General features: G+C 39.0%; 1 protein-coding gene across 6 annotated transcripts in view; it reads right to left on the bottom strand.

Annotated features, from left to right (window-relative positions):
* The window catches only part of LOC125902101 (disco-interacting protein 2 homolog C), a 251250-nt gene that overhangs the window by 116547 nt on the left and 114537 nt on the right, over positions 1–20166 (bottom strand). For 5 of the 6 annotated variants that reach the window (XM_049598230.1, XM_049598233.1, XM_049598231.1 and 2 more), the window contains exon 2: positions 483–554. In XM_049598230.1, the coding sequence (XP_049454187.1) occupies positions 483–554 (72 nt within the window). Of the gene's footprint in view, positions 1–482; positions 555–11814; positions 12053–20166 lie in introns of those variants that run through there. The other variant, XM_049598235.1, reaches the window with a different exon arrangement.

Below are 20166 nucleotides of genomic sequence, written 5' to 3'. Positions count from 1 at the left end.
CAGTGTATGAACTATATCCCCTACCCACCATGGGGAGACCAGTTTAAAGGTAAAAGAAAAAGACACTACTCTCAACTTTACCCAAAAAGGAGACTTAGGTTTTATGCATCTATAATCAAGTCCAGCAAGAACATCCTGGACACCCAAATGTATCAGCTATGAAAGAATGTAGTGAATACAAGCTTTTCACTTTGCAATTTCTATTAGGATTAGGACACACATTTTAACATAATGTAAATTTTACTCCTGTGTGTTTAATATATATGGGAATAGAATCACAAGAGCATTCAGATCAATTTGGTTGAGCAAACTCAGAATTACAATCAGGTTAATTGCCAAGAAATGTTTCACATATGAGGAATTTGCCTTGGTGTTTTGGTGCATAACAATAAACATGGTAAAAGAAAAGTGTCAAGTGTCAAAAAATATTTAATATCATACTAAAATTGCTGCATTAAAAGGTGAAGGAAAGTCAGTTTTACCTGGTGTTTGTGGAAAGAAGGCTCCAATCAGCTTGGATCGCTTCTTCTCATAGCCCTTCTGTGTGATATCACCTGCCAGAGACAACAGAGAGAGAGACATTTACTCTCTATGTTCTTTTATATAACTTTTAAATGTAAATTTGGCGCCTATAAAGTCATACAGAATAAAGCATGTCCATTGTTACAAATGCGTGTTGTTAATTGAACTGAGTTGAATTGAACTTTGTTTCAAAGCTCATTAATATATTAAAGCTAGAATATCAAACCTAAGGCTATCAATTGTACAAAAAGATGCACAAGAAACAAACCTAAGGAAACAAATGACAAAGAAACACTGCGGCTGCCCTGAATGTATATATTCCACAAAAAGCTGCAATCTAAGACATCACAACACAAAACAGTCAGAGAGAAAGCTGATCGCATTATGCTTAGTCATTCTCTCCACTCAACCAAGACCAGATGGTGCATGTATGTGTGTGTGTGTGTGCACGTGTGAGTGTATGTGCATAAATTTGGACCTCAGAGTACTGCAGATGCACTTAATTCACCTTTCACAGTGTGACTAACCACCTCAAAACTTGCTGACTGATCTCCCCGAGTGAAGCGATAAATCAAGCCTACCTAAAGGTACTATCAGCAGATTCCCACGCACAACATCTGAATCCAATAGCTCTTTTAGAAAAGGATTCTTGGCGTTCTGTTTTATCCTCCAGGGGATACCAGGCGGGAGGAGTTTGTCACATTTACAAAGAAAGTTTTAGAAAAGAGAGCCAGATTTTTTTTGGGAGAATTCACTGGAAAGTAAATGAATGTCAGCTGAGTGCTTGTTTCTGATTGACAGTGTAATTAATATGCTTAACTCCACCCAACTTGTACTCCAAGTGAAGTAAAACAAGCGCTACGAGTCAAATACTTTTTGCATGACATAAGGCAACAACTTGAGGGGAGAACAGAAAGCAAAAAACAGAAGCATCATGGGAATTGGAGTTTAGGATCTTACAGAAGAACCAGTAATATTTTTTGATGGCAAATCAAAAGCCAAAGACACAAAAAGAAAATGGTGCTGTGTGTGAAAGCAGAGGAGAGAGAGGAGACATGGGTAATGCAGTTTGTAATGTATAGAGTGGCATGATGGAGCTCTCTGTGCAGAATAACCATTAAGACCTGTCTATCAAACTGGTAATTTGAAACAGGGAGGTCCCATCAGTTGGGATTGAGGAACATGAGTGCATTAAATGGAGATGCTCAGCCAGTTTGGAAATGTTGTCCTGAGTCAAAAACGATAAGAGGAGGAAAAGAAGAAGATAAGCTGGTGGACAATGAGAATGGATAAAAGGTAAACTAGATATAAAGGAGGAGAAGTTCAGATGTGTGTTCGAGGTGTGAGGGGAGAAGGAGTAGGTGAAAAATCAAGATTAAGACAGGAAACTTGCATGTCATATACAGTTTGTGTTACTTCATTTTATTCGAATGCCCATGTAATGCTTGTTGTTTGTGTAATTTTTGGTTTTGTGTATTGTCTATAATTGGATAAGTGTGTCACATTATGTGTTTATTGTTTTAAGCAAACCAGTTACACTTAATGCACAAAAATCTCCAAATGCAAAGAATTCCTGCATTAAAAAAGTAAATATTCATTCTCAAACACTTAAAAAGCCTTAATGTGCTTTCGTACACAGACGTGAAATGTTGTGACAGCTGTAACTGAAACTGCCGATGACCAGAGATGAGCTGTGGAACAATCTCAGGATTTCTGTGACTGGAGGATGACTAAGTAAAAAGAATAAAAAATTCAGAGGAAATCAGAGTGAAGAGCATCTCCTGACTCAAACAGTGAGAGACGCATGAAACAGACCTGAGTGAAGCTAAATCTGCAGCGGATTTGTCGAACATGGAGAAAGCTGTTTGCGCGGCTGACTTGACAAATCCTTCTTAAACACACATAGATGTGACTAACTGGCTCGGATCAAGAAACCGACGGTGGGCACGGACGTCATCGGTGACAATGCCAGCACTGTGTGTGTGTGTGTGTGTGTGTGTGTGTGTGTTTCTAGTAGCATGAAGGCGAGGCACATGGTAATAATTAGCATCTCTGGTAGGGGAGCTAACTACCCTGCAGAGAGCAAGAGGAGCTGGCAAATGTTTTTGAAAAGAGAAAAAGAGACACTGAGAGAGACACAAGGGATGAATGGAGGGAGGTCTGACCTTGTCTTCAAAATACTAACTTCTTAAAGTGACACACTAAAACACACACACACACTTACACACACACATTCCACATATACACACACTCAGCTACAAACCGTCTTGACTTTATTTTATCAGGGATGAAAGTCTAAGTGAAATGAACATGTCAGTCAGCGAGCTGTTCTGTTAGACACTGAAACAGCTCTGTGTAGCAATCTCCACTCAATCAGACAGCCAGATGGGCAGTCAGTCTGTCTGTCAGTCTGTCAGTCTGTCTGGTCAGGAGCAACAGTACTGAAAACTACAAGATTAACACTGTCAAATGAATTTTTAAGTTTCTGTATTCTACCTTTCTTCTTGTGAATGATGACAAGTCCTTTAAGTAAAATGACAAAAATACTTAATTTGTCCTTGCTCTTTAGAACAACACTACGTTTTCTGATCTGATGCCTCTATTGGAAATTCAAAGAATTTCATTAGCAGTGTGGTTAACCCAGCTAATGAACTATTGCAAACAAAAGAGGAGAGGAAGCTAGCGAGCTAATGTTCTAAAGTGACATTCAGAAACTTGGCTTGATTTGTCATGTTCTGTAAACCAGGCCCCATTCAGAAAACCTATAAGTTTAAAATCTACTTCCGTAAGAGAATGGATACAGATGCAACAATCTGTAAACCACCTAGGTAGAAGCTACCCTTTAATTCAGCCTGACATCAAACAAACCAGGCAGCACTGTTTTCTAGTTTTCTCATCTATCATTTGGCATCATCTTTCTTCTGTGTTGTCCAAAACTGTAATATATCATTGTTGAAAAATGAATCCAATTTATGATGTCACAGCAGTATGGTTATGGTTTGATTAGTTTTAGGTTTGGGTTCAATTAAATAAGTACCTAGTTATGGTTAGAGAAACCTGTGTTTTTGATTTTCATCACAAAAAATGTTGTGCTTTTTTCCTTAGGAAGCATTTCACAGATAGTGCTGCCACAAACAATTATCTTTATTTAAGTAATCGATCAGTTATTGCAGATTCATATGACTAATTTATTAAAGATGAAGCAGGAAGTCTGCCTGTGAACGTGATGGATATTCACTGTAGACAGTTTGGGTGATGATTTTACCAAATTTTTGGCAAATAAATTTGTAGAGCATTATAGAGAATTTCCTCTTCTGACTGCTTGTGTTTGCGGACCTGTCGGACCTTTCTTATGGTTAACTTGGTTACGACAATGTTATTATTACTGATAAAAACAAACTATGAAACTATGACAATATCATCCAAGTTGTAAAGAGGCAACAAAAATCCTTCTCCATTCTCCTACCAGGGACAGGAATGAAGAAGCAGCTGGAGAGGATGGAGGGATGAAGATCTTTAAATAGAGACAAAGGAAGGAAGGATGACTCAGGCTATGGTATTCCTTTGCCGCCTGCTTCCAAACTGTCTGTCTCTTTCTTTGGGTGACGTTGCCACGGGCCGTTAAAGACAGGTCAGAGACAGTTGGTGTAAGGAGGTTTCCTGCTCATCCAAACACACACACGCACACACGCACGCACGCACGCACGCACGCACGCACGCACGCACGCACGCACACACACACACACACACACACAGTGCCTGACAACATGTTTTATATCAAAGCGGTTTAGCAAGAGGCTAAGATGAAACCTTTGACTTCAAACTCTCTGAATCACACACACAAAGTTAACAGTTTCTGTCAGTTTGACCCAGGCGGGAGATGAAAACTTACTATTTGGAATACTGTTGCTAAGAAATGTAAACCTATAAAAACATGAGCTAGAGTGAGTACAATAAATAACAAACACTTAAAATATTCCATCCACGTGGGAGTTGATGTTAATAAAACTTTCAATACATGACACCTCTCTCTTGTTTTAACCTCAGAGAGACCATTTATTTGTCATTTTTAAGATAAATCAGTGAGTTTTTAGATGGCTTTAGTAGATAAAGATAAGGGAAAATAAACCTATAAAAGAAGATTTCAATCTTCAGTTTATCCCTAGAGTTAAAGATCATCAACAGTGGAGGCACATGGTCTAAAGTGGACATGATGTATATGTCGCACGCACCGTGAACTCATCACTATCTACAGAACTTCATAATTTAAGTATTTCTTTTGCTTTCTTTTTGGTGTTATTTTCTGTATGTTTCTTTTTCTCTTGTTTTTGCAATTGGGGCCTGCTGTGCTGTAAGACACATTTGAATTTCCTTTTTTGAATCTCTCCAACATGGAGACTCTGATATATTCATGATAACCCAACAGCTGATAATATTGGTATATAAATGTACTAGAAGTCAGGCTTTATTACTCCATTTAGCTCTTACAATGACGTGATCTGTATCTGGATACAGGAAAAAAAACATGTCATGTGGCCAGAACCACAAAACACTTATTAATACCAGGTTTACAGGCACAGGTCTGTGGATCAAATGTCATTGTCCAGATAATGTATCTGCACACAGTTGGATCACATTTTAAAATGGGCGTAAATGCAGATGTAATACACACACTCAGCTCAGCTCAACTACAGTCTTATCTGTTGGCCAGCTTCATGCAGAGAACTGGAATAGTAATAATAGTTTCAGGGTCAAACTCTTCTGTCATAAGCTCCATTCTCTAACATTTAGTCCGAAGTCAACAAACTTAAAGGGAAGTAAATATAGGGAAAGTAAAGGTAAAGTAAAAGCAGCAAATTATGGTCAAATGAGGACCATGCAGGTTTGAGATCAGAATGCTCTCAAACAGCCAGAATCACATAAGGTACACCTCCAACCACAGTCCTGCGTTCATCTCTGAGTAAAGTACATTAGATTGTTGTAAAATATGTATGCAGCAGCCTGATGACAGCTGTATAACCTCACTATAAGCTCCCCATGAATTATTGACAGTCATACATAAACATATTGCCGGCTGCACCCTCTGTGACTCCCTGCATTGACGTCAAGCTCATCTGCTCTTAACCTTGACCTTGGAGTTAAGCACTGTGGGTAATCTACATATAAATCCTTCCTTTACACACTTACACTGCCTCTGTGGGTGAAGTCACCATAGCAACTGATGATGTAATCACAACTAGATTATGTAATGACTCCAAAAACTGCCACTTGTTGCGCTAGATTTACAATGGCTTTTGGGTATATGTTTTTATGGAATATCAATTCCACTATGAGGCCATAAGTATGTGGACACCCTGACTTTTGGTCTGCTTTATATGGCTTTACCTTCCAGTTATTGGTAATCTTAAAGCTACAACACATAATGATATTTTAAAGAGTAGTTTTCTTCCAACTTCCAACAGTGTTTGTCTCTTTACTGTTTCAACATAACAATCCCCACAGACACAAAGCCAGCTCCATAAAGGAATGGTTTTTCCAGTTTGGTGTGGAAACACTTGACTGGTCTGCCTTGTGTTTGAACAAGAGCAAATCCCTGCAGAAACCAGATGCTTGGGAGCTAGTCATATAGGCTACAATCACATATGGGTAAAATGCTCAGGTGTCCACATATTTTTGGCCACATAATGCACAAATATGCCTGCATACAACCACAGCATCAGAGAACAACTCTGCTCTGTAAAATAACCTTGAGTAAGTTTGTACAGAAACAGCCAGGCTGAGCCTCTATGACCATATACAGTAAGAGAGACAGAGACAGAGACAAAGACAGAGACTGGGAGAGACAGAGGGAGAGAGAAGAGTGCTAGCAGTGACATAAATATGAAGAAAAGAGTTAAAATGATGGAGAGAAGGAAAGAACAAGGAATTAAGAGCAGAGGAAAGTGACACTGATAGAAAACAAATATTCGAGAGACGGGAAGACAAAGCACAAGAGGGAGCAAGAAAGAGAGAGTTGCATCTATCCAGCACCTAAAAAGGAAACAGAGTTGATTTTATTATTTCCACACTGCAACACTAGAGACAGAGAGCAAGAGAAAGAGAGAGAGGACAGCGACAGAGAACTGAGAGCATACAAAGCAATGTTCAATAAGAAGAGGGAGACAAGGAATGCAGGAGAAAACAGGAGAGAGAGAAAGAGGTTTCTGTCATGTGACTCCAGGCCACTGGAAGATCAACATAACGAACATGCATACCATAACATCTCTCTCTGTCTGTCTGTCTGTGTCTACCTGTCTTAATATTTCTCTCCAATAGTAGCAGGAATACAAGAATATGGATTAAAGATTGATGACAGAATAACTGCAACAGTACTGTCTGTGATTAGGCAAAATACCAAAAAGACTCTACAAGAGTTTACAGACATGGTAGAGGCTTTGTGTGGCTGCACTAGAGCTGTGCTTTGAGCTAAAGGCTAACATTGTTAATGTCCACAATGACAACTAACATGCTGATGTTTTGCAGGATTGTTTACCCATTTCGCTAACTCTTAGTTGAGTGTTAGTATTATGCTAATTAGCACAGATAAAACACAAAAAATACACGAAAGCATAAAGTTCAGCCGAGAGTCATTGATTTCACAGGTATTTGGTCAAAATTATTGACAATAATAAAATGATATATAACCCAAACCATAAAAAAAGTCTTTGACAAATATTAAGAAGTAGGGCAGCACATTCAATCGAAATATTATCAAAATCGTTATATGGCCAAGTGTCATATCTATCACAAAAGCTACAAATTTTTGATAAAGGTAAAATGTGTCACACCATTATAAAAACACATCATAGTGCTACAGAGATGCCCCTACCTACAAATCAAACTCCAGGCGTAAGGGAACATTTTTATTTGGTACAGACCCCCGTTAATGCAAAAACTATCTCATGAAAATTCCCTCTCATATCAAAAGAGCAGTATCTGTCAAAATAATCGCAATACAGCGCTTGTTTCACCATACTGTGCGGCCCTGTCCTGAAGTTATAAGTCAGGTTTACTCTATGTGCTTGTTTGCTGGTTTAAATCCCACACAGGTAGTGCAAAGCTCTCTCCTCGTGCTGTCAAGAAGCTGTTGAGCAAATGAAACCTTGAAACATGAGCGAGTGGAGCAACTCCTTGTTTTTAAGCTGACTGTGAAGTTCAGAGAAAAAAAACAGGTTGACATTCTTACAGTTGACTAGAGTGGAAAAGTTTGTGTACTGATAAAGAGAGAACAATAAATGCTAAAAAGAAAAGGGACTTGTGAGAAATGTGGTTCTATTTTGTTTCAAAGATGGTCTCATTTGACTGTCATTATAACAATTTAGTGCCTTTTATCTTACAAACACATGCTGGTTTCATAACTACCAACACCATCATTATTATCATGAACATTTTAGTGACTTGCCAGCTGCATTCATGCTGCACAAGGTCCTGCTACATACAACAATATTTTGAATTCTTGGTCGGATTAAATTAACAAAAAGTCTCCAAGCAGTTGTTAAAAGTTAAAGACACACAAAAAGTATTTTTATTAAACTGGTATATTTTTTATGTATTCTCAGGTTTCTAAGGTTTTTTTTTTATTATATGCTGCAATTAGCAAAATTATGAAAGATGATTAGTGATATATTCACAACAGATAATGGAAAAGAAGTAAAATACACACACAATCCCTAAAATACAAAGAGCTGTGTATCCATAAAAGCACACACACACACACACACACACACACACACACACACACACACAGTTCAACCAAGAGGAAACGCCCAAGGACTCCCCTGGGGAAACCACAAACACACACACTCACATGTTGGAGGCAGCAGGTGTGTAAGCAGGTGTTTACAGTAACAACACGCTGAGTCAGGACTGAAACTCACCTCCACAGAGGCAGAAACACACACACCCTCACCCTCACACACACACACACACACACACACACACACACACACACACAGGAAGAAGCTCATATGCAGGCACCTCAAGCTTGTTTGTCCCTATACATTTGAACTTTGCATTTCACAGTTTAGAATTTCATCATAGTCAGGTGAAAACCTAACTCCAGTGTTTGTGCTTTTTATGTTTTACCTTCACTGAGAAGGATTTTCTGTGCGCTTGGAAAATGGTCGGAAAATTAAAGAATCTTTCGGACTAAAAATCTGAGGGTTGTCAAGCTGAAAAATGGCTGTTGGTCTCAGATTCATGAGCAGAGAACATTTTAGAGTTATGACATTTTCCCTGGACAGCAAAACTGTGAAAGCTTTTTGGCATCTTTTTGCCTACTTGATGTTGAGCAGTGTCATTTTCCTTTCCTTTGTGTTTCCAACTGTAGAAGCAAAGAAAAAAAAAAGAAAACCAAATATGCTAACGCTAACATCTCCCATCTGAGCGATAGACAAAGTACACATGGCTACAAAGCAGCACACTACTTGTCAAAAGGTGTTAAAATAACACACTTCCCCCTCTGGCTGTCATAAAATTTGAGAGAGGAGCATGTAACCGTTTTTCCTCATGGCACATCCAGTACAATTATAAATGTATGTAAGTTGAAGACGCAGTTTAGTTGATTTACGGGCCCGTCCTGTGCACCTCTGGAAAAACAGAGCTAACTGTGCTGGCTTCTGTTCCAGTAAAACCATTACATGCACAATAAGAAGGTCTGGGTGGAAAGTCCCCATCACAGTTTATGTTTGACCGCATGAAACGATGGAGGAAATGAATTTGTCTGCAGCGCGTGGCTTCATTAGTGCAGTCAGTTCATTAAAGTGCAGACTGAGTTAATCCATTTCATCAGACGGAAACGTGTCAGTAAATAATTAAAAGTTAAATAACAAGATCAACACTGTTTAATGATTGAACTACCGCTATTTCTCTAAGACTACTGCTGCTGTGAGCTATCACCAACACTACTGCTGCAATATTACTACTGCTGTCCCTGTTTCTCATGTCAGTATTACTACAGCTACAGTACAGCTGTTTTATTACTTCTGGTGCTGCTGATAATACTACTGATCCTACTATTACTACTACTTCTACTACTGCTGTTGCTATTATCACTAACACCAGTGTTGGAAGAAGTACTCAGATCTTTTTCTTAACATTATAGTCAAAATATACATAAAGTACCAAAAGTACTTACTATGCAAAATGGGCCATTTCACAAAAATATAAATTAAAATTTGGGGTTATAACTATTGAATGGACTGCACTTGTATAGTGCTTTTCTAGTCTTCCGACCACTCAAAGCACTTTTGTACTACATATCACATTCACCCATTCACACACACAGTCACACTGGTGGCCGAGGCTATTATACATGGTGCCACCTGCTACTCAGTAACCATTCACTCGCACTCACACACCAATGGAACAGCCATCAGGAGCAATTTGCACAATGCACAATGCAAGATCTTAAGTTGAAAGAAGTAACTTCAGAAGTTTAGTCACAGCTATTACAGGTACTGTTTATGTTGCAACATTAGATGCTTCTTTACTACGTGTAAGTAAGTAAGTGGTAAATGATAAACATGCCCAATGATACTTCAACATGGGGACTGGAGGAGCCGGGGATCAAACCACTGATTTTCCGATTAGTAGACAATCCGCTCTACTTCTGAGCCACAGTTGCCTACAATAATGCGTTAACATGTAAGCACCACATTAATGTTGCAGCTTATACAGTCAAGGCAGAACTGATTATAATCACTTTATACACTGCTTGATATCTCAGTTTGTTATACATCATGACTTATTAATTGATGGTATTTTGCTTTAGTAATATGAATCAAAGTACCTATATACTGCTGCTTTTACCACTACCTATGCTACAATTATTGCTGATGCTAGTACTGCTAATACTATACGAATGATACCTATCATGCTGCTACTCTGGCACCACTAATACTGCTGCTGCAATGTGACATCTTTGTAGAGAACACATCACATTGTACTTACAAGTAAAACACAGAAGCAAATGACATGAAAGCAGATGCACAATGCAAGATCTCAAGTTGAAAGAAGTCACTTCAGAGGTTTATTTCACAGCTACTATAGTTACTGTATATGTTGCAACAGTTTGCTTCTGGTAATACTGAATGACTGCCATTTGTTAGCAAAGTGCTGACTGAAAAACATCAGCATCATCAGAGAAGCAGCAGGTTTTTGACCTTGAATGGTTCTGAATGTGCAGCATGAACACAACATCCCATAGAAGTCTTAAGCTTTTGTGGTTAATGAAACACTCTACCGTCATATCTCAGTTAGTTTGCATTCCCTTACATATTGCCAATCTTTGCAAGCACTTCACTTCACACATGGCGATAGCATGACCACAAACAATTCTTGCCTTAGATTGACAGACATCTATTAAAATCATGAAGGCTGTAGTTACAATTGCTGAAATACTGAGACAAACATCCTTGCAATAATTCATCACTGCTCTAAATTAGTGCACAAATTTATCAAACTGCTAACTGCAACAATACTTTATGCGCAATTAGTAGATAACAAACAACAAAGACTTTAAACGCAGCCTCCCTGTAAATGGAATAATGGATTAATACACTTCCAGGTGTTCTGATATAATATGTAATGGTCTCTTTAAGGAAACACCTGTTTTTCATCTACACTTAGTCCTTTATTCTCTTATATCCGCACACACTTTTGTGCATTATCGCCACAACATAATCTTAGTTTAACCTGAAGCAGATACAAAATATATTGGAGAGGGTATCATATAACCCACTTCACTTCAATTTAATGTCGACAGAAACAGTCAGCAGATTGTCTCAAGTACAGCATGGCTCATCATATCACGTCATCACCATCATGTGCGCACAGACACGCAGCAAACAGCATTCACACATAGTAAGAAGCACATGGCACAGCACTCAGAGGAACCACAATGACATTATGTATTGCACTCTGCTGCTATTATTGCCACTATGAGTTATATTACTGTTTGTAAGTCATGGTCCTCGTGATAGTTTCAGTACTACTGGAACAACTAGTTAGAAAAATAAACTAGAACTTTCACATTGTGCCAGAGTTAATTTAAAAATGCTGTACAATCCAAACTCACACTTACCCCTTTCATCCATCAATGAGAGAAACAAATAAGTGGAGCCAAAGAACTGTGAAACATTTCTCCAATTAGACTAATTAGATCCAGAAAATCAGCTAGTACAAACACACACACACACATCCCCCCCCCACACACACACACACCTGATATCTGGCACATGAAAACATACTCACCAAGCATAATGCTAACAGGCAGCAGGAGTATAAAGCTGACAAACTCAGCTTCATGCTCCTCTCAGACAAGCCCCCGTCCTCGTCTGTGGTCCTCCCCGCCGCTCAGTTTGTGAAAACACTGGTTGCTTATTCCCCATTGGCAGGACACACACACTCACACAGGCTCACACACTCTGTCTCGAATAGCACGCACACACAAAGACAAGCAGCTTATTAGTTTCAAAGAGGAGCAGGTCAACCTCTTCCACACACACAAAGGGCTGAAGGTGTCTGCTGACATTTAGCTACTGATGGTGCCTTTGTTGTTAAGACACACACACATGCACACACGTACACACATGCAAACACACACAAACACACCTACACACACACACACACACACACACACACACACTCTCTGCAGCAGAGGATTGGTTGGCAATTATGTCACCTCCTTTAGTCTAGGAAGAAACTACTTTTTCTGTGTGTGTCTGTGTGTGCGCACACACATATACAAACACAAGTTCTTTCCCCCTGTCTCCCTCAGTTGGTATGGTCCAACCTGCCTGCCCAAACATGCTGCCCGGCGACATCAGCAAAACAAACAAATTGGTTTATTTGTCGGCCGACTTCACAGTGAGGTGAGAGAGAGGACACACACACACACACACACACACACACACTCCCCTCGGGCTTGTCCTCATATCCCCAGCTTCTGCACCTCGGGGTGTATAACTCCCATCTCTTGTGGTTACTATGGCGATAACTGCCAACATAAGGGGGGCAATAAAGGGGGACTGAAATAAATATTGTGATAATCAGCAGAGTGTTATCTCAAACATATCTATAGATAACTACAGAAAATTCACAATTCCACCTCAAAAAGTTAAACTTTTGGTTCATTGGTTTGATATGTTACCAAACACAGTCATGTAGTTTAAATCTAAGACACTTTCAGGTACCTTTCAGACCTCTGAATATGACACATGGTGTTAAAAATGAAGTTATTCGTTGTCTCTCCATACATATTCCACACAATAATGACTTTACTGACACTTTGAGTTTAGACAGACGCAGCTCCTACTCTTTAACATGTGACTTTGTTTACATTTAGAATCACCTGATCGAAAGTGGTTTTTCTACTGTTGAGTCTAACCGAACACAGAGCTGCTGAACCTCATGACCTTTCTATGATGATGTCTACTGTTACCTTCCGCAAACTGGATGACAGAAACAGAAAATAAAACAGTAAGTATAAAACCCTGGAAAGTTGAGCAATTTTCCAGCACAGCCCTGTACACACACATTTACAACTGGAATAAATGTTCATCTCCTGGTGGCCACAGAGTCATGAAAGTCTTCCCTCATCTAAGAAGGTTGATGATCATCTAATTGTCCTCAAATGGAACTCAAGAGGTCATATTTTTCTAACTACAATGGGGTCATCACTTTACAACTCTGCAGAGGGCAGTCATAAAGACTTTTCACTTGAACATGGAAAATACAACCCAACTTGCAGGCACCAATATGTCAGTTTGCAGCGTCTCATATAAAGCCTTAACTTTTCAAATACAACTATCTAATACAGAAAAAAATCTGTTTTTCTACTTTCTGAAACAAATTACTGTAAAAAAGAAATTGCAATTTTTTTTGGACAAACCAAACAAGAATCTGGTGGTTAGATGATAGAGCCACAATGGATGAACATTAAAGGAAAAGAGCGCCCCCAACAGAGACTACATCAAAATAAATTCAAAGACATCTGCTTGGCAGCTGAAGTGCAAAGCAAACGCCACAGGGAAGCGCATTAAATACCTAAATGTCAGCAGGATCAAGAATTCTCACTTTGACTGATCTTGAAGATTTGTGACCACAACTTCTTCACATCAAATAACATTTGTCGTATCTTTGTGTGCCTCTTTAAATTCCTCTCCACCCAGGGGATCCCTTTTGTCATGACAATCAATTCATGATGGTCAAACATAGGAAAATTATTCCCACGCTGTAAATAAATCTGAGCTGTAAGTGTTCCCACATCTATTCATAAAGTGGAGATCACTGTATCTAATTATCCTGGTATCAGACAAACATATGCTCACAACAGATCCGGAGCACTGACAAATTATTTCCTAATAAAACTAAATAATGTATCTTCAATGAATCTTCAGGGAAGTATAAAATCATCCTTTCTGAGTGACTTCATTTCCTGAAGCAGAAACAGACAGCGAGGGACGCACTGAGGGTCGAGACAGAGATCAGGGTTCACATTAGTAGTTCAGTCACCTCTGCGGTCCCAAGCTTACAGTATGTGTCAGAGGAAAGCCCCCTGTCTAGTTGGTTGTCTTATGATTTGAACGGAGCGACTCGTGGTCAAAGATTTAGATCAGTTTTTTACCAATTGTCCGTTAGATTACTACCAATTTAGATTAAAAACACATCTTGTAGAATGACACTTTCATTACGGGCTGTTTTATGATCAGGAATAAGGTTGCACTAATGAAGGAGAGACTGATCAGGAGCATCGTTTTGTTATTTTGTTTAGACAACTTGTTGTATGAGCTGGAGGGGAACAGTCAAGAAAAGTGTTATATTTATTGAAGAAAAGGTTATGTACATTTAATAATTTTAAGACTGAGCACAAAAACATGCTGAGTTAGTGTTAAGTCCGGTGTAGTGTAATTAAGTATGAAAGTAATATTTTCATTTTAATCAATATTCTACAAACAACAGGAACATACAGAAAGTAAGGAACACAAAACGCTTTGGCTTGAGACTGTACATCAGTGTGCGTGCGTGCGTGCGTGCGTGCATGCGTGCATGCGTGTGAGAGACCAACAGACCGGATCCAACAGCCAGTAGAAATTTGCCTACAGAAGTCATTCCCAAAATAGAACTAGATAACCTTTGATACTTAATACTACTGCAGTCCCACTGTGCCAACACACACACACACACACACACACACACACACACACACACAGAGCTTGCACCTGCTACAGGTAGAATTGGCTGTCAGTCACATGATATTTACCTTGAGGGCTGAAATTTTGACAGTTAGACTTCTGACAAACACATGAAGCACACAAACAAACTCTGTCTCTTTTTACAGCTGCACCTCTCTCTCATCTTCATTGACATTGTGGCAGTAATAACACCAAAGCAGAAAAACAGAACTCCTCACTGGACTCCAGTTGACCTTTGACGTCCCTGTGGAGGGATGCGGGTCAAGTGAAAAGTATAAATGTTTCCTTTCGGGATCTAAAAATTGTAATTTCCTTTAAATGTCCATCAGAAAAGAGGAAAAGCAGGTAAGACAAGAGGAACAAAAGCAAGATACTGAACAAAAACTTCACTACACTGGAGCTAAAACTTCGCGCAACAGTTTGAACTACAAGTCATTTTAACCCAGAACTTAAATCAACAGCGCAAGATGGCGAAAGACCTCCAGTTCACCCTCTGTTAAATCCATCATGCAGTCTAAACAGAAACCTCCTCAGTCACACTCAGTCAGTTTCTAATGGGCTGTATTGTAGGTACATGGTACTGCAAGTCTACTGAGAGAATTAACAGAAGGAACAGATGAGTGAAGGAACAAACACTGAGCAGAAGTTACAGTATGACAGATGGATGAGGGGCTGAGGGAGCACATGTTGTAGTCATGCTGGGGTTGAGCACTGTGGTCTCCACTGGTGATTTCTGAACTTATTAACATTATTTTTATATATATCTATGCTTATGACATTTAGAAACCCACCCACTTTAGAGCCCTTGCAATGACTTAACCTTATCAGAGCTAGGCAGTTAGTTACAAGTAAGAAGTTAAGTGACGCCAGACATTTTTTGAACATTCTGTAAAGTTTAGAAAATCTAAAACTGGAAAGACAACACACAATGGAAACAGAAAAATCAAACTAATGCACACTGCACACTCGTGTTGAGCCTGGGTTTCAAGAGACAGAAAACGCTGAGTCACGTCAGGTTACCAGTTCTGCTGGCGTCTATTTGCAGTAAATAAAGACAGTATTTATTGCCTAGCAACCAATATTTGGTCAAACAAAGTACTTCAAGACAAATATTATCCAAGGCAATGGTGTAAGAAGATAAATTGGAGCAGGGGAAGCATGTTTAAGAACTTCATTAAGTGTTTATTAATGCAACTGTCAATTGCTATGCAGCATTCAAAACTGGTGTATTAAAAGGTAATAAATGCTTGATAACAGTAAAGTATGTCATTATTAACATGCCTTCAGTTTCTTTGGTTTACACATTTACAAACACAAAAGGTTTGGTGCAATGAATACATAAGGATCTGTTTCTTTCTATTTAATTTGAACAGACAGGAGTGCAATTGTCAAAGACAGACAAAACCTTACAAGGACCTGAGGTGACATCGGCATTTTCTCTCATTATATAAACAAGGAACATTGCAAACACTTTAACAACACTGAACAAACACTTTCCTAAAAAGCAACAGGTTTGAAGAGGCTATAAAACTTGAAAATACAAAACATTTCCATGAATTGTTTGGTTTTTCTCATCTCTGCACATCTGGATGATGCAATCAATGTGCAGTAGTGGAACAACATCCACACACTGTCCTTGTCTTATAACCTCTCTCTTAGATAATCAGTGTGTTGTGCTGACCTCACCACATATTGCTAACGGTGTACAACTAAAAGTTTTTTAGGGGAACTTGTGCTTGTGAAGTTAGGCTCCACATTACATGCATTAATCTAAATACCTTATAGTCTGCTTGAACCAGTGTGTACCAAACCGTGACCCTCATACTGTGAGTTACACAAACCGCTAAAGCCCTAAAACATGTGCATATAAACTGTTAATAAAAGCTTTATAACACTCTGTAACATTGTCAGAGTATTACAGTTCTTTTAGTTTGTTCATTGTGATGCGTAACTAGTTACCCAACTTCCTTTTGAACCCCTCCAAAGGGAGATCAGAGGTCAGCAACAGGGCAAAAGCCCAGACAATGGCAAGGATCCATTTTCTCACACATCTGATGCTTCAACAGGGCAGATGCTGGCAAACAAGTGGGCAGTCAAAGTAAAATCCATTTTGTCCAGATTAAAGACAATCCCTGCTAACCTGACTGTTCCTCTATGCTGCCCTTTTCCTCCTTTTTCTTCAGCCTAAATGATGACAAATAATCTCCAAATCCATAATTGACCAACTACAACGAAGAAAGAAACCACTTGAAAGCTCTTAACAACAAAAAAGAAGGTTAAAAATATAACCAAATACGAGCTGGCATGTGAGAAAGTATGCACCCCATCACAGTAAAGATCTGATAGAGATCACTTCAGCGCAGACCTCTGCCAGTCGATAACCTCCAAAGTGCTGTGTTATCAGGGGAGCCCGGCGCATTTCACACGCCTTCAAACAAAAGCTGCTTTAAAGAAAATGAAAATGGGGGTTTAATGCCCTGTAAGGCTATTGGGTTTAGCAGTGTGTGTGTGTGTGTGTGTGTGTGTGTGTGAGAGAGAGTCTTATCAAACCCCTGCTAAAAGCTACTTAGAGGAAACCCACAGGAGCGACCACACACACTCAAAATAGACACACACTTCCCAAAATGCACCATGTGTGATTGGAGCCCACACGCTCTCATCTGGGTCATTTAGAGGAATACGATGCTGCCTTGCGATTCAGTGCAATTATCTACTGAATGAGGAAAAAGGTTGGGTTTAATTTGCCTCATATCAGCGTAATATCTGCCAAGAGTATAACTGGTTTAAAGAGTGCCAAAAATTTCAACAGCATTACCATGTTTTCTTATTTTTCCTCTAACAAAGGTTATCTATCTGCCTTTAGTCTGACTCTCTGCCTGGAAAAAAAATAAAATTACCGTCTTGTGGTTGTATGCTTCCACGAATCAGTCAAGTTGCAGTTACAGTTTACATCCATGTCTGTCCAGACTCATATGTAGCCATGACAGTTGAAAATGCTGCTGTAAAAATGCTAAATATCCTAAAACATGGATGCTTCACACACATCTTCAATCCAGCAGCACAGAAAATCTATAAAATCAGCACAGTGTCAAGCTGGGCACCCAAAATTAGTGTCACCGATTTAGTATCGGACCAAATGTCTCTTCATCTGTTTCAGAGATATGACACTGAGTAACAGCCAGAAAAGTGTTTTTGCAGAACATGATGATGTCACAGTGATGTTGACCATTGACTTTTTGGGTAAAAAAATGTTATCACTTCATTATTATTTTTTTTATCCAATTTGACCTTTGTGTGAAATTTTTGTCATAATTAGTGTATGAATTCTTGTGTTATGGCCAAAAACATGTCTTATAAGGTCACAGTGACCATTGACCACCAAATTTAATCAGTTTATTCTTGAGTCCAAGTGGACAGTTGTTGTTGCCAGCAGGGAGGCATAACAATTATTCCTCTGGAACTTGGTAGAAGGATGGGCAAGCCACTTATCTATTCTAGTTTTCTGAATTAACAGAGTCTTGATGTGGTGATTTAAATTTTGGATTTCAACCATAGTACAATTACAGTTTTTGGCAAAAGCACCAAAACAACACTATATAATGTGGCCACCTGTTGTCAAGTTATTTTGACATCACCAGATGCATTTGAAAGCTCTGATTATAGCTAAACAGCAGCCACAAGTGGTAATGAAGGGGTAACAGCACATTTAATTTCAGTGAATTTCAATTTTGAGTCGGTTATTTCATTAACACTCCCTATATTCCACATCACTGACTAATAATAGAGTGTAGAGCCATACATTTAAAAGGGTAGTAATGCAACTTCAAGGATGCCAACTGTCAAAAGATTTTAAAGAAGAAGAGCCAACTGAGAGCTCGTCAGGTACAGCGCGATACGTTTTTAACTTTTGTAATAAAATCATGAGGATTTATTAGTGAAGGTACGAATGTTTGAAACAAACAGAACATTCGGTCCAACAGCAGAAGTGGACTATGCTGCTGATTTAAGATATTTCTTTGGATGTAGTATAAAGTTGCTATGTCCAAACTTGAAACTACTGTGGGGCTGTATAGATGGACTAGTACCTGACACATCTGGAGTACCACTGTGTACACCGAAATATCTGTCTTCAAATTTTTATTGATATATTTATAAAGCACCAAAAGAGGGATCTTCAGTTATCGATGCAAGAATCTACTGATGCTGTTGACAAAATTCTCAAAACCCTTCACCCTCAATCCTGCAACACCTGACACCTAATCAAAGGTTTTTATGCAGACCACAAAAGACAACACCCTGTGTACAACGTAGTGAACTTCATGACCTTATCAGCCAATGGGTGGTGAGTTAATGGTATTTATTTCAAACTGACAAAACAGAAAGTTACAGCTAGCAGGTTTGCATGGCCCAAAATTATAACTGACTTTAAATGGAAGTGACAGGAGTGATGTGTTTAAGTGTGACATCATGTGTTGGCAGAGTTTTTTTGCCTTTCAGTGCCTGAGAGTTTGGCCTCAAGATGAAAGACTGAAGACATTTGGACAGTGGAAGTGAAAAACAACCTTAAAAAAACACTGAAATCTTATTTGAGCAAAACACTTGAACTCTTGATTGCTTTGGCAGACGTGCTAAGTTGGCAGACAGAAAGCTGTTGTACTGGGCAGCTCCCAGATGTGTATTTATACAGTATGAGTATATGACTGTGAGGCTGAACAACAGCATAAATGTTCAGCAAATCCTTCCTCAGCATAAATCAAGACTAGATTTTTAAGCTTTATTAATCCTAACAGTCACTGCTTACTCAAAAATGTATAAAAAACCCAACAGGTACCTGTTCCTATTTTCACGCATCACATACATCCTTCTATTGCGTCCACAGCCAAAACACAAAGCTTCCTCCTTAATTCAATTACATCCGCCAGCTGCAATCTGGAGAAAAGGAGGAGGAGGAAGTGTTGACCCAGACTTTGGCTCTCAGTGTAGCTGACTGTGATCTCAGGGGGGGAAAGAACGGCTGAGCAGCTGTGTTAGCCAGGAAATGTACAACACAGCACAGAGAGGTGCAGTGCAGCAACTACAAAATTTCTCATTGGTTTTTTATGATGCTTGAGTTTATGTTTCGTCCCAGCGGTAACAGAGGCGACAGAATTAGGAATTAGCTTTTTGAACCTCTGTGTGTATCTCCATTCCCTTTACTTATTATTTATGTAATATATTGTTATTTTAAGGATAAGGCAAGGCAAGGCAAGGCAAGTTTATTTGTAGAGCACAATTCGTACACAAAGTAATTCAAAGTGCTTTACAGAACAAGAAAATGCATTAAAATCACAATACAAAATAAAAACATAAATAATCATTATAAAATGAACTTTAAAAGAGAAGAGTGCAGATAAGATCCTTTCAGTCATAT

The sequence above is a fragment of the Epinephelus fuscoguttatus genome, linkage group LG15, assembly GCF_011397635.1.
Source record: "Epinephelus fuscoguttatus linkage group LG15, E.fuscoguttatus.final_Chr_v1".
Taxonomy (NCBI): domain Eukaryota; kingdom Metazoa; phylum Chordata; class Actinopteri; order Perciformes; family Serranidae; genus Epinephelus; species Epinephelus fuscoguttatus.
This window is presented reverse-complemented; position numbering and strand designations above follow the sequence as displayed.